General features: G+C 48.3%; 1 protein-coding gene across 1 annotated transcript in view; it reads left to right on the forward strand.

Moving 5' to 3' along the window:
- The window catches only part of PLXNA4 (plexin A4), a 472,456-nt gene that overhangs the window by 394,659 nt on the left and 63,019 nt on the right, over positions 1 to 14,778 (forward strand). The window contains exons 13-16 of the mRNA XM_030237722.2: positions 3,038 to 3,189; positions 3,806 to 3,923; positions 9,482 to 9,618; positions 11,210 to 11,377. Of these exons, the coding sequence (XP_030093582.2) occupies positions 3,038 to 3,189; positions 3,806 to 3,923; positions 9,482 to 9,618; positions 11,210 to 11,377 (575 nt within the window). The remainder of the gene's footprint in view (positions 1 to 3,037; positions 3,190 to 3,805; positions 3,924 to 9,481; positions 9,619 to 11,209; positions 11,378 to 14,778) is intronic.

Here is a 14,778-nt window from a genome sequence, read left to right on the forward strand (position 1 = left end):
GACAGCCAGAAAAGACAGCTAAATTCAACTGAAAATTCAACTCTGAGGTCTTGAAAATCACTTGGAGCTGGGGGAAACATTTTAAAAATATTTTCAGATTCTCAGACCTTGTGAAACAATGATAGAATTTGGTATGGGGCAGCTGATGGATGATCAACTAAAACAGAAATCCAAAACACAAGGACCAGGGTGTGCAGAGGTTCTGAAGGTTCATCCACATTTCCCTGCCATGCTTTAACCCTAATCCTTCATCTCCAGTCTCATTTGGAAGAGCAAACCCCTCATTCTCCACCCTACAGCTCCAGAGTGCTTCAAATTCTGCTGGCATTTCCTCCAACAACTCTCTGAGCTCAAACAGATCATTGCAACACTCACTCATGAAATATTCCAGCTGCCTGCTGCAATCCTAAGTAGCTCTTGGAAGGCCTTTTTCTGAGCCATTAGCATGGAAGTAATCTCAAGTGACTGGATATATATTGCAGCTAATGGTAGGTCTGGAGCTGTGGGGTGGGAGCATCCAGAGCCTGGAGAGGAGCCAGGGCTGGATCTCTGCAGGGAAGAACACGTGTACTCACACTTGTAGGGGCACTCACACCCCCTGCAGCACTGATCTCCCCATTTCTGTACCAGCTCTGGCATTTACAGAGCCACTCAGGGAAATTAAGGGACTTAGAGACTCGCTGAGCCACAAAAACCTCCTTTAGGAGTGACAAGCAGCAGTTGATGTGAGCAGAGACTGGAAATTGAGATGCAGCTCTGGGTCTTTCAGAGGAAGCTGAGGCTTCCTGGAAGCTTTTGTTTCCCTGCCTGGATTTTCCTCCCCAAAACTGACAGGTCTTGTGCCATGTTTTTCACCTGTGATTGAACAGGCTCCTCCTCTCCTGCTGTGAAAACAACCTGGCAACACCTTCCTCTTGGTTGAATCTATGGCAGAGCTGTGAAATAGAGTTAAAAAAATCTTCCATGTGATTCTGGGAGAATCCCAGGCCCTCCTGATTTCAGGAAATAAGTGGGATTTCAGGAAATAAGTGGGTTTTGAAGCTGGCCTTCACAAATGAAATATTGCCCAGGGAAGGATTCCATAGTGCTGTGTTGGCTTTGCTCTAGGAATTTTCCTGTTGCTTTTTGAGTCACAGCAAGAATTTTTTGAAATCTTGTGTTTTAGACAGCTTTCCCTTTCCCCTTCCTTTTCCTATTTCCCTTTTTATTTCCTTTTCCCCTTTCCTTTTCCCCTTTCCCTTTTTATTTCCCTTTCTCCTTTCCCCTTTCCCCTTTCCCTTTCTTTTTTCTTTCCTGGCAAACCACCCTAAATACCTCCTGGTTCCCTTTAGAGTCAGAGATAAGTCATACTCATTGAGGAATTGAGTTATTAAATTATTATCCTAAAGTTAATATCCTAAAATTAAATGTCCCCTCGAGGTGCCTGGCTCTCCTACCTTTTATTAAAGATTGGGCCTTCTAAACATCACTCTTTGGGTGGGAATTACACCAACCCTGGTGCCAGGCGGGGTGCTGAGAAGGGGCTGGGAGCAGCAGGGTATGGTTGCCAACCCCAGATTCCCACCTGGCAGAGCCAGGGGCAGTGGGAATGGACCTGAGACAGGGAATTCCCCTTTGCTCACTGCAGGGAGAGCTGTGCCAGCCCTGGCAGATGGCAGCCGTGGCATCCTGAGCAGGCAGCAGGGAACGCCCTGCAAGGGAAGTGTTTGAGCCCCTCTCAAGCAGGCAGTGGCATGGCAAAGAGGGCATGGTGAGGAACTGGAAGGGCAGAATGGAGATAATTAAGGGCCAGCCCTGTGATTCTGGTTGGAGCATTGGAACTGCCTCCTGTTCCAATGCTCAGGAGACAGTTCCAGGGCTGATTCCCACCTGGCTCTGGACAAGGGGGATGGAGCAAGGCCCTGTGAGGGTCTGGTGCAGGGCCAGGCTGGGATGCAAACACCATTCCAGCAGCCCCCAGCTTGGCTAGGGTGGTTGCTCCTCTGGTGCTGAGACTCAGAGATCCAAAAATAATCTGTCCATGCTCCCTGCCCACCCTTCCAATGGCCCCAGCTGTCCCAGGAGGGAAACTGGAGCTCTTTCAGGAAGAGGTGTTAGCACAGAGCTGCTGTCTCAGTCTCCATCCACTTCCTCCACACCTAACCCAACACCCTGTTCCTGGGGCTGTGGCTTGACTGGTTTTTTTCACAAAGGACATTTTCAGATGAATTTCTGCTGCATGACCATTACCTCCACATGCTTTGGGCTGGAAATTTAGGATTTCAAGTGACTAGCTCAACCCTTTATGTCCTTGTCTTGTTCTTTCTCCCATTTCTCTCCACTGTGTCCCTCTGCTGCCTTTCCATGGCGAAAATCTACAAAGTGCAAAGCTCAGCTGCAGCTCCACAAATCCCTACAAAAAAATCTTCTACTCACCCCTGAATGTTTTGCAAGTAGTTAAAAGAGAGTAAATGAGGTCTGGGGCAGAATTTTGCGTACTCTGAGTATCTGAAGTAGGTTTGTTCAGCATTTATAATTATAAGTGTCCCTAGTGATCCCCAAAAGTTGCCTGTTCTTTCACCTGACAGGTATTGTATTTGTGTTGCCCCCAGACGAAGGGAAGGAATGATCAATCTGACTCCATGCTCTCAGAAGGCTAATTTATTATTTTATGATACTATATTATATTAAAGAATGCTAAACTAAACTGTACTAAAGAATACAGAAAGGATACAGACAGAAGGCTAAAAAGATAATAATGAAAACTCTCTCCAGAGCCCTGACACAGCTTGGCCCTGATTGGCCAAAGAGTGAAAACAATTCACATGAAACCAATGGAACAATCACGTGTGGGTAAACAATCTCCAAACACATTCCAGAGCAGCAAAACACAGGAGAAGCAAATGAGATAATTATTGTTTTCCTTTTTCTCTGAGGCTTCTCAGCTTCCCAGGAGAAAATCCTGGGTGAAGGGATTTTTGCAGAAAATGTGAATGCCACAGAGAGGATTCTGGTGCCTGGTTTGATCGTTCTACTTTCTCTTGGCTTGTTTCCCCAGATCAACCCCGTGACAGGCCCTCGTGAGGGAGGGACCAGAGTGACCATCCGTGGGGAGAACCTGGGGCTGGAATTCCGGGATATCGCGTCCTACGTCAAAGTGGCCGGCGTGGAGTGCAAGCCCCTGGTGGAAGGGTACATCCCGGCAGAGCAGTAAGTGGGGTGTGTGGCAGACCAAAGGCCACAGCACACCTAATGACATTCCTACCTGCAGGGCTTTCCAAGGAACCCATTCCAGCCTGGGAACTGAGGGATGGAAGAAGTCATTCCTCACATACAGCACATACAGCTCAGGATATTCCATTTATTTAATAATCCACTCATTACTGTGTTTGGATTGCATAATTAGGTGAGCCTCATGGCAAATGGCCTGAAGTTATCCTGGTTTTCACCAAGCAGTCACCCCAAGGTGTTCAATTCCTGTTTGGAAGGCAGCAATCCTGAAAAACCTCTTGCTAAATGCAGGAGGGATCATTAAACCTTAGAGCTGCCTCTACCATGCCAGGCTGGAGCTTAAAGGGATGGAGCCAGACCTCAGCCCAACATTTCTCTGTGTATTTAAGTAGATTTACCCCACCTCAGCACTTGTCCCAGCCAGAAGCCACCACTTTCTCAAGAATAACTTCAACCACAATTTGGATTCTGGATGGGACAGAAGAGGGTGGATTAATCTACAGTCCATCCCCTAGCAGTGTGGGCTCTTAGGTGCAATTCCATCTTACCAGAACCACCCCTCAAACTCTGCTCCTGGTCGGTATTTTCCCCTCAGGATCGTGTGTGAGATGGGGGAGGCCAAGCCCAGCCAGCACGCCGGATTCGTGGAAATCTGCGTGGCCGAGTGCAAGCCAGAGTTCATGGCCAGGTCTTCTCAGCTCTACTACTTCATGGTAAGTTCCTGAAAAAGTTCTCCTTGGCCCTGAACTCCTTGGCCTTGCTCCTCTTTCCTCCCTCTGCCCACTGTCTTTCACCACGCTGAGCCTCCGAACTCTTCGCTGCCGTTCCGGTGCACCAAATTGTTCATTCCATTTCCTTTCAACATCTTGTTCCCAGCAAAAATAGCTGGTCTAATTAAAGTTTTAACAACCTAATAATAGTCCAGATTATTAGTCCAGTTACAGTTCCATGCAGCCGCGGTCCAAATTAATACAGAAAATTCTCATTAATAGTTAAAAGAGCTGTGCAGGAAAGAAAAAAAAAAAGAGCTAAAAAAGGGGAAAATTTCCCTAGTATATTTTTTTTTTTTTTTTTTTTGGTGTGATGCTTCTGCTACCAACACCCCTCTGCTTGGAGCCACCAGTGTTGTCCAGAAGAAACTCAGGGGTTGCCAGTACTCATTAAAACCCTTCAGCAGCATAAGTGTGATGGTCTTGACTGGGTTTCTTTCTCCACCCTCCTGGATTCCCCAGGTGTTTATTCATCCCATCCACACCAGGAGCACTGGGATCAGGACAGATCCAGCTCAGGCTGGTGGTGAGCTGTAAGATGTGACTGGGGCTCAGTGCTGGTTTTGGATGCTCCATGATGAAACAAGAGACACCTGCAAGCTTCAGCTTCAGTTCAAGTGCAAACACATGTTGTACACTCAACCTGTGCTTTTTTCCTCCCTTCTGATGATGTTCCTTGTCCAAGAGACCTGATTATTCCTCTAAGGCCCCTTGCTGGGGACATGCAAGCATTGTCTGGCCTTGATCTGTTCAGATCTGTGCAGGTTTGAGATGAGAGGGTCCCTTTGTTCCCATCAAAAGCTCTCTACTCTTGCAAGAGAATGGGTCTCTTCTGAAATTATTCACATGCCTGAGCATTTCTTTATGGTAAAGGGAACTTGTAATGAATGCAAATGTCTTGGATTCCCCCCTCGAGCTACAGAAGTTTCTCTGTTCTCCGCATTTCCCGATGTCACTCAGGTGTTGCTGTGGCAGGGGCACAGAAACACCTTGAGAGAAAGCCCCTACCAGGCAGCCAGAAGGGCTCTTTCCAGGACATTACACTTCAATGTGTCACCTTTGCTACTCCTGGAATTGCTGTCTGCTTTTGATCATCCGTGTCCATCTGTGACAGCTTTTCCCTCCGCTTGCCGCCTTCCCGGCTGCCAGGGCACGAGCGCGAAGCCGCCGGGGTTTTCTCTGCTGAATACCTCCACACCTTTGTGCTAGACAAAAAAAACCCAAAATACAGACACTCTCCAGCCTGCCCATCATATTCCCTCTCCCGTGTCCGCTGCTTTCACAGTGGGAGCTGTGTTTTTTTGGCTTCCTCGGGTTTTTCTGCCGGGAGGGCAGAGATGCTGTTGCAGGAATCTCGACGTGCCTTGGCATCCTGCAGAGCAGCTTGAAGGGAAGGAAGATGTTTGAAAACCAAGGAAGGGCATCACCTGGGAGATAAATGTCACTTCTTGACTCACAGCAAATCTTCTGGAAAATTGGTTTTCGAGAGGTCTGAAGGAAAACTTGGTCGAAGTTGGCCAATTGGTTCAGCCTTTCCCTGTCTTGCAAGAATTCAAAGAGATAATGGTTTGGACTCAACAAAGTATTTAATTTCAGTGTTTTGAGAAAGAGGTGGCTTAGTTTAGAGATGCCAGAATGGTTCTTCTCCACCTTTCTAACCAGAACTTTTAAATTCAAATAGCTGCTCGTTTGTTTTAAACTCATCTGTGATCAAAACCTGCAAATTGCATTAGAAAGTACAATAAGCCAAGAGGGAAACAAAGCTGGAATGAAATTTATGATGATATAAATGAAATATATTTTTTTAGTTATTCATTTTCTTGCTGTGATTATTGCCCCAGTCTTTCAATGAAAAAGAATACTACATTTACTGAAGAAAGTTTACCTTTATTCTGGCTTTAGATGAATATATTGTGTCTCAGTGCAGGTGTTGTGGGCTGCTCCACATTTCTTCTGAGTCTGCTCCTAAAATCCTCGTTTTGGGGAGCATTCCCCATCCATCCCTTTCATCTTTTCCCCTCTTGCTGCTGCTGTGGAACTTCTACCAGGTGCACAAGCTGTGTTTGAGTCACAGCTTGCTCTTCCCGTGTTCCCAGGAGGAGTGGAATGGGAACCAAGGTCCTGACAAGCTCCATGGGGGAGCAGTTTAGACCCAGCTCTGATGGTGCTTCTCTGTGGAAAACCTGTGTGCAGGAGGTGCTGGAGGAAAGAAAGGGTTGGGAAGGTGAGGAAAGTAGGTAAAATCCTAGACAACACAGAAAATTTCCTGTTCTGTTTCCCTCGTTGTCACTCTCCAGCCTATCACAGATCCACAAGACTCTCTTTGCATTTTCCACCACCTTCCACCAGTGAGGAAACGGTGAATAATCTGGAGTTTTGCTGTGAATGTGCTGTGCGATATTCAGGAAGGCCACTGTGAATAATTAAAGGTTGATCACAGCTTTGAAAGCTGAGCCACAAACCCGTTTGTAAGATTGGCTCCAGACACAGCAGGGCTTTGCCAAGGAGCCTTCCTGCTGTGGCTGTGGCCTGTGAGGATCCTCAAAAGGCCATGGCTGCTTTACCTACCCCAAGGAGAGGGCAGGGAACCCACCCAAGGGTGGGACAAAGCTCTTTTGGGCCTTTAACTCAAATGTTCTCTATGATTTTTGAATCAGATGCCGCTGCAGTGCGGCTGTGTAGGCTTTGGGCATTCCCAACCCATTTTCTGCCAGCTGGGAGGTCACCTGCCAGCATCAGCCATCAAGGTAGCAGGAATTTGTACTGGTGGGGGTGTCCATCAGTAAGGGAGCTGCCATCAGAGCTTGAGGTGGTACCCAAAATACAAAGGAGCAGTACTGAAGTGCATCCTTTGCATTTCCATACTCTTCCTGCAGCTTTTATTCCATTAAAAGAGAATGGTAGAGAATATTCCCAGAAAAATCACACTCCAAGCTTGGAGAATGGCTGGAATGCTGCCCAGTGGAACAGGACCTGTGGCTGAACACGAGGCCAGGTGTGTCCGGGTGGCCAAGAAACCAATGGCACCCGGATTGTATCGGGAATAGTGTGGCCAGCAGGACCAGGGCAGTGCCTGCCCCACTGTGCTGGGCACTGCTGAGACCCCACCTCAAATCCTGGATCCAGTTTTGAGCTCCTCAGGGAAGGGAACAGATCTGGGAAGGGTCTGGGGCCCCAGGAGGGGCTGAGGGAGCTGGGAAGGGTCTGGAGAACCAGGAGAGGCTGAGGGAGCTGGGAAGGGAATGGAGAACCAGGAGGGGCTGAGGGAGCTGGGAAGGGGCTGAGCCTGGAGCAAAGGAGGCTCAGGGGGACCTTGTGGCTCTGCACAAGTCCCTGCCAGGAGGGGACAGCCGGGGGGGTCGGGCTGTGCTCCAGGGAACAGGGACAGGAGCAGAGGGAACGGCCTCAGGCTGGGCCAGGGAAGCCTCAGGGTGGATTTTAGGAAAATTTCTTGATGAGAAGGTTGCCAAGCACTGGCACAGGCTGCCCTGTGGTGGAAGTGGTGGAATCATTGTCCCTGGAAGTGATCAAGGTGCTTAGAGAGGTGCTTTAGTTATGGCCTTGCCAGTGCTGGGTTAATGCCTGGACTTGCAGATCACAGGGGTCTTTTCCAACCTCAAAAATTCCATGTTTCTAAGGATAAAACCAGCTTCCAAACCATCAGGTGATAACCAGCCAGGTTTAAACACAGAAAGTGCCCAGCTCTGACAACAGATCCTTCTACAGAGCTGTAAGTCTGGTTTTCATGTTCTGCCCTTCCTCCAAGAGCTGCATTTAGAATAGGAGCAAAATGGAAAAATGGAAATCTTGCCGCTGTTTTTCAAAATGATTGAACCAGAGGGGCCTGGGAACAGAGGTGGCTCAGTGTGTGTGAGAGTGGGAGCTGTGGTGTGTGTCAGGTGGTTTTATAAACATGGATTAATGGTCTCCAAAGCTCAATAAGGTGACTGCATGATGTACCTGCTCGCTCAGAGGAGCTGAGAGCTTCAAGCACTTGTGTCATCATTCTTAAAGAGAGGGGGAAAGAAATAATCTTCATTTAAATGCATATAGTAGCTTTTCACTTGGGACTGAATGGAAAGTTTTTCTATTAAAATGCAAATGAAAGAATAAACTGTAACACCAAATTTCTCCCTGAATATTGATGTCTCCTCTCTGCATTGTGGTAACAGGGTGATCTGTGCCTTCAGAGTGTGAGTATTTTATCTTGATTTGGGGAAGAAGGGAGGGTTGCAAGGTAAGAAAAAGAGTTTTGAGATTTGGGGCCTCTGAAGGAATTGTGCCTCTTTTTGATATATTAACACAACGCTGTGTTAGGCTGGGAAAAGAGGCTCAGAAAATCAGCAGGAAAAGGGAAAAGGTGTTCAAGTGGGAAGTGCTGCTTCTGAGGCTGTGGCATTTCAGAGAAGCACCATCACCATGGTGGAGGACAGCTCGAGGCTGCCTCAACATCCAGGTCAGAACAGAGAAAGATTTAGGGTTGTGTGTGGGCATTTTGCACCAGGGCAGGTCCAGGCTGGACATCAGGAGGAATTTCTTCATGGAAAGGGTGGTTGAACATTGGAATTGCACCAGGAGGTGATGGAGCCCCATCTCTAGAGGTGTTCAAAGAACAGCTGGATGAGCTCTGTTCTGGTTGTCAAGGTGGGGATGGGTCACAGGCTGGACTCGGTGACCTTGGAGGTCTTTCCCAACCTCAGTGGTTCTGGGATCCTGTGTGGGAGAGACAAGAGCAAACTCAGATGTTCTGCTGAGCTCTCCTCCATCCAAGGGGGAATGGCTTCCCACTGCCAGAGGGCAGGGTTAGATGGAATATTGGGAAGGAGTTGTTCCCTGTGAGGATGGTGAGGTCAAAGAAGCTGTGTCTCATCCCTGGCAGTGTCCAAGGCCAGGCTGGACAGGGCTTGGAGCACCCTGGGATAGTGGGAGGTGTCCCTGCCCATGGCTGGGGTGGGACTGGCTGATCTTTAAGGTCCCTTCCCACCCAAACTATCCTGTGATTCTGAGAATCAGTAAAGTTGAGTGACCTTCTCAAAACCAAGCAATTTTTGTCTGAGTTCCACAGTTTGGTGGTGGAGATTCCCCATTAAGATCCAATCAAACCAGTTCACTGCCTGAGTTATCCTGCAGTGCTGGTGCTGTGTGACAGCAAAAAGATCCCTGGGCTGTGCCAAACAAGCAGTGGAGAGGAGAGGATGTGACCCAAGGTGCTCCAGGCATGGACCTGTCTTTGTAGGAATGTTTCTGAGTGGGTACAAGGGCAGATCTCATTTTGGAGGAGTGAGAACAGACTGGGGTTGGGTCTGAACTCATCCCACCAAACCTGGCATTCGAGCAGAGGGTCTCTGACAGGACTGGTCACCCCAGGCTCCTTTATCAGCCAGGTGTGGCCAACTTCAGAAGCCCTGATTAATCCTTGGGGGTGCCTCCCTCTCTCCAGCACTAACAGGAGGGGGAAGGTCCCTCTGCTGTGTCTCCAACACCTCCCCTTGCCTCCACAGACTCTCACCCTCTCCGACCTGAAGCCGAAGCGAGGACCAGTGTCGGGTGGCACCCAGGTGACAATCACAGGCAACAACCTCAACGCTGGCAGTAATGTCATTGTGACCTTTGGGAGACAGCCCTGCCTCTTCTACAGGTACATATGAGCCCTTCCTGCTGCTCATGCCTGGGTGTGAAAGATTAAATGTCAATTAAAGTCAGGAAACTTCTCCTGCAGCCCTGACACCTTGTCCCTCAAGTGCCTCCTCTGCTGCGACAGGACTTGTGCATTCTGCACCATGCACAGCCTTGCTGGCCATGTTTTGGGGAGAGAAAATAGGATTTATTTCATTGTTTTGACTGGTATTTGATGTGCTTTTTCCCGTGGCCTCTTGTCAGATTTCAGTACAATTCTCCACGGTCCTGCGCTCTGCTACTTGCTCTGGGAGTACGTCGTTTAAAAGATTCATTTTCATGTCCCTGCTTTAGTGGAGGTGACAAAGAAAATCTGACAACATCAGTTCGGAGTACTAAACCACCTCCCTTTTATCCCAGAATAGTCCTGTAGTGCTAAGAAATGGATGATTTGCAACATTTCAGCTCCGTGTTGGCTCCTGCTCAATGGCGCTTCAGAGAGGCTTAATGTCAGTGTTACCTGCTGGATGTTCCCTGATCCCTGTGAGAATGAGTCTGAATCCCATTCCCAGGGGCTCCTGCAGCTCCAAACTACCCAGAGCAGCACATTTTGCTGCCAGTAGAGATGGGGGCTGAAGATGAAGTTGGCACATTTCTCCCAAATATGTCCTTGGCAGAGGAAAAGCTCATTCACAGGAGACCTGGGAGCACTGCCCTGGGGCAATGCCCTTCCCTCTCCTGGCTGTGGGGATCCTCTTTAGCAGCCTGTCATGACTGTGGAGCGATCCAGCATCTGAAATTCAGCAGGGTGAAGTCACAGGCTGTGATTTGAAATGCCAAGTGGGAGCCACAGCTTCTTGGAGATGCTCACTGAAGGCTGGGGAATTTTAGGAGGGATTGAGCACTGTCTTTTGGGGAATTTTAGAGGGCACCTGGAGGGTGCAGTCTTTAGAGGTGACTTACACCCCCATTTTAGGGGTATAAGGTGAGGCTGCATCACAAACCACAGGACTGGGAAGTCTGAGAATGTTTGGTGCCCGGATTTTTGACTCATTTTGAAAGGAATGCAGACCTGGAGCTGGGTTTGAGCCCTGCCAAAAAGGAAAAGTTTATGCAGAATCCTCTTTAATCATAAAATGCTTCCCACTATATTACACTTGCAGAGGTCCCAGGCATGCTGCAAACTGCACTTAAATAAGACTTACAGTCCTAATGCAAAGTAAACTTTATGATCCCAGACTGCAAAGCTGAGGTGCAAACACCCCTTTTACGAGCTGCTGCTGCACATGTCTGCAGGCAGGAAGGAAACATCCATCAAATACTTAATCACAGAGAAACACTTCTGCAGAGAGGCCTGGCTTGAACTGCCCTTGGGGTTCAGATTTTACTCTGAGTCCTGAGAGATGAGGGCTCTTGTGGTTTTATTTAAACCAGTGAAAAGGCAATGCCACTTCCCCAGACACTGCTACAGGAACACAAATGGTTCACACTGAGTTCCAACTCTTCAGTGCACAGGTTTGGCCACAGGACATAAGAATAAATAGTTGGGCTCTTTCTGGCACCATTTTGCTGCTGGTAGCACCTGGTTCACATTTACTTTCTCCTCCTCCCAGGAGATCCACCAAGCACATTGTCTGCAACACCACGGCCTCCTACGAAGGCTTTGAGAAGGTGAAGGTGTCTGTGAGAGTGGACAAGGCCAAGATCCATCAGGAGCTGCACTATGAATATGTAGAGGATCCCACCATCCTGAGGATCGAGCCTGAGTGGAGCATCTTCAGGTGAGTATCCCAGGAAAACCTTTCTCCCAACTCCCATGGGTTTTTAAAGGAGCACTGCCCTGATAACTTTGGCCCTTGGTGTAGAAACTGATTTCCAAGCATTGTGTGCACCAAGAATTTGTGCAGAGATACTTTCCAGAGCCAATAAATCCCTCAGGGTGGATTAGAGTGAAATGACACTGAATGATCAGTGTTTGCAAATATATATATGTAAATATATATATAGGTTTATTTTAGAACAATTTGGTTTTAGCTACAAATCCATTCTGGTTGTTATTATCTCGAGCAATATGAAAATACATAAGCCTAAAAATATCAAATAAAAAATGGGTAAGAAAGAAAAGGATGAGAATAGAAAGATTGCACCACTTGTAGGCTCCACAGGACTTGGTCATTGCAATTTTGATGTCAGTCAGTTGAAGTGATGGTCACAGAGTGGATCCATCAGAGGACAAGGGGCATCCCAAAGAAATAATGAAGAAAATCCCCAGAACACAACCTCTGTTGGGTTTATACTTAGGGGGGAACACCCAGCAGGGAGTTTCCCACTGGATGATGGAAAGCTGTGGATCAGGGACACCAGGATGATGGAATGTGGTGGATCACAAGTTTTTGACACCTTCTAAGTTGGCACAGCTGCCTCTTGCACCAGCCCAGCTGGCTCCATTATGTCCCATCCTGGCCCAGCAGCAGAGTGAGCACCTTCAGTGTGAATGTCCCAGCCCTGGGCAGGGGAGTTATCACAGCTGAGTTCACTCAATGCCTCAGGTTTGGCTTTTCTATTTTTCACATTCTGAGCTGCTTTAGTGTGTGGGTCTGAGCTTCATATTATGGGATTTGTCTCCCCTCTGTGCACAGAGCAGGGAGACAAAACAATTCCTGCTCCAGCTGGGCACCAAGGACAAATGAGCCAAATCCCAGCCCAGGAGCACAAACCCCGTGGGCTGGAGAGAGAAAAACAAGCAGGGTGGGAGTGCCTGGGCTAAAGCTGGGCTGGGACAATGAACTGCAAGGTGGGAATGGAGCAGAGCTGATCCCAGGGAGAGACCCCGGGAGCGCTGGTGCATTTTGGGGCCATTTTGGGTCATCTTGGGGGCAGCCCTGGCTGGGCTCTGGTGCTGCCCAAGGTGGGTCCATGGAGGAGATCCTTGGAATCAATCCCTGCTTCCTTCTGGAACTCTGCCCAGCCTCTGCTCTAGCTCAGCCTTCCCAAGGCATCACACTTGATAAGAACAAGGTTCCCACCTCCCAGGGTTGGCTCCTTCCTTCTTTGTCCAACACCAGCTGCAGCCTGAGCTGGGCTGAGCTTGCCCCTGGCACCTGGGTGGGTGCTTTGCCCATGGCATCTTCCCCTGAATGTTTGAGCATCCCAGTGTCTCTTCTAGAATCACATTCTTCTCCCGAGCCTGGGAGGACTGGACAATAGCATCACATTTATCTCATCCCAAGGTCCCTCCACACTCCAAAATCTGTTTGTAGGTGTATTTGGGGAGGGGTGGCTTCAGTAGTCACAGATGAGTAGCTGCTTGTTTGCAGTTTGCTGCAGTGGGCAAATGATTTATGCAATATTTAAGCCATGATTTCCATGATTTTAGCAATATTTAAGCCAAGAACCATTTCATTCTCTCACACTTTGCAAGCTGTGATTCCTACCTTTCCCACAGCCTTCATGGGCTTGAAATTCCTATATTTCCCACAGACTTCATGGATTTGTAATTTCTACCTTTTTCATAGCCCTCATGGACATCAAGTTCCTACAATTCTCACAGCCTTCATGGACTTGAAATTCCCACAATTCCCCCAGCCCTCATGGATTTGAAATTCCTATATTTCCCACAGCCTTCATGGACTGGATGCTTCAGGACTAAGCCCTGCCTGTTTGGCCATGGTGCCTGGAAGCCCCAGGGCTCTGTCCTGAGATGAAACACAATGGGAGCCCTGCTCCCTGCCCTATCCAAGAGCCTTTATCCTCGTTAGGGATCCCTTTTTCTCTTCACCCTCTTGATGCTGCTTTGGTGCATTCTCAGGGTTCACGTGAAGGTGCCTGAGAGCAGCGTTTGCCCTGGTTGTGGGAAGCATCAAAGTGATACCCAAACTCTCAGAAGCCTGGAGAAATGGCCTGAGGAAGGGAGAAATTGGTCATTAAATGCACTGGTATTTCCTTGAAAAGATACAAAATAAGAAATCTTAGTCTCCCCTCATTCATCCATGGCAGCTCTCTGCTTCCCTGTCAAACTGGATGATTGGAGTCCCTGGGGATTAGGAGCAGGGCTTGTAAATCCCCCCACTTCAGCTCCCATCCCAAAGATGTTTTCACAAATCAATTAGTGCCTTTAATTACCGTGAGGGAATTTACTGATTTAGCCGGATTGAGTCTTTGCACATTGGGCTTGAAGCTTTAATGTCAGGATTTTCCATCTGGGCCTTTTATTTCCAGTCAGAGTCCAGGTTATCAGTGAAATGAGAAATCACTTTACTCCCTTATAAAGCCAGTTCAGTGCTGCTTAAAGGTGCAAGATTGACAGCCCAGGAGAGCGCATTCCTGAAAATCCCCTGGAAAGCTGCAGCACAGGGACCTTCCTCTTCCTCCTCCTCCCTGGCCTCAGGTGTGGCTGGGAGGTGAGGAGTTCTCCACAGCCTCCTCGCTCCCTGGTTTCTCTGCTGAAGCTGCCAGGAAGAGGAGAAGGAGCAGCCAAGGAGATGCCTCAGGTGTGTTGGCAAAGCTTTGCCCAGCCTGGAGGTGCAGGGACTCTGTGTCCCATGGATGGGTGGGATCTCCCATCCCAAATCCCTGAAAAATGGAAATAAGGGTAAGGTGTTTGTTTAGGGGGTACTAGGTTATTTGTGGGGTGTGTAGCTGCTAGGATGGATGGGATCTCCCATCCCCAATCCCCTGAAAAATGGAAATAAGGGTAAGGTGTTTGTTTAGGGGGTACTAGGTTATTTGTGGGGTGTGTAGCTGCTAGGATGGATGGGACCTCCCATCCCAAATCCCTGAAAAATGGAAATAAGGGTGAGGTTTTTGTTTAGGAGGTACTAGGTTATTTGTGGGGTGTGTAGCTGTTAGGATGGATGGCTGGGACTGCACATGTCTCATCACTCACGGAATGATTAAGGCTGGAAAAGACCTCTAAGATAATTGTCTCCAATTCTTTACCACCAAAAGACATGTTCACCACCAAAATGTGTCCCCAAGTGACACATCCACACAGCTTTTGAACAGTTCCAGGCATGATTTGAGCATTTCCAGGGATAGAGCATTTTTGGGTACAACCTCTCCCCTTTGCTTTCTTCATCTGAAATCAGGAAGCATCAACTTGAGCATTTTCAACCAGACCTACCCAATTTCATGCTCCTTCTTAAGCACTTTTGAGTCACTCCAAAGGTGCACAACCCTGGAG

The sequence above is a fragment of the Serinus canaria genome, chromosome 1A, assembly GCF_022539315.1.
Source record: "Serinus canaria isolate serCan28SL12 chromosome 1A, serCan2020, whole genome shotgun sequence".
NCBI lineage: Eukaryota > Metazoa > Chordata > Aves > Passeriformes > Fringillidae > Serinus > Serinus canaria.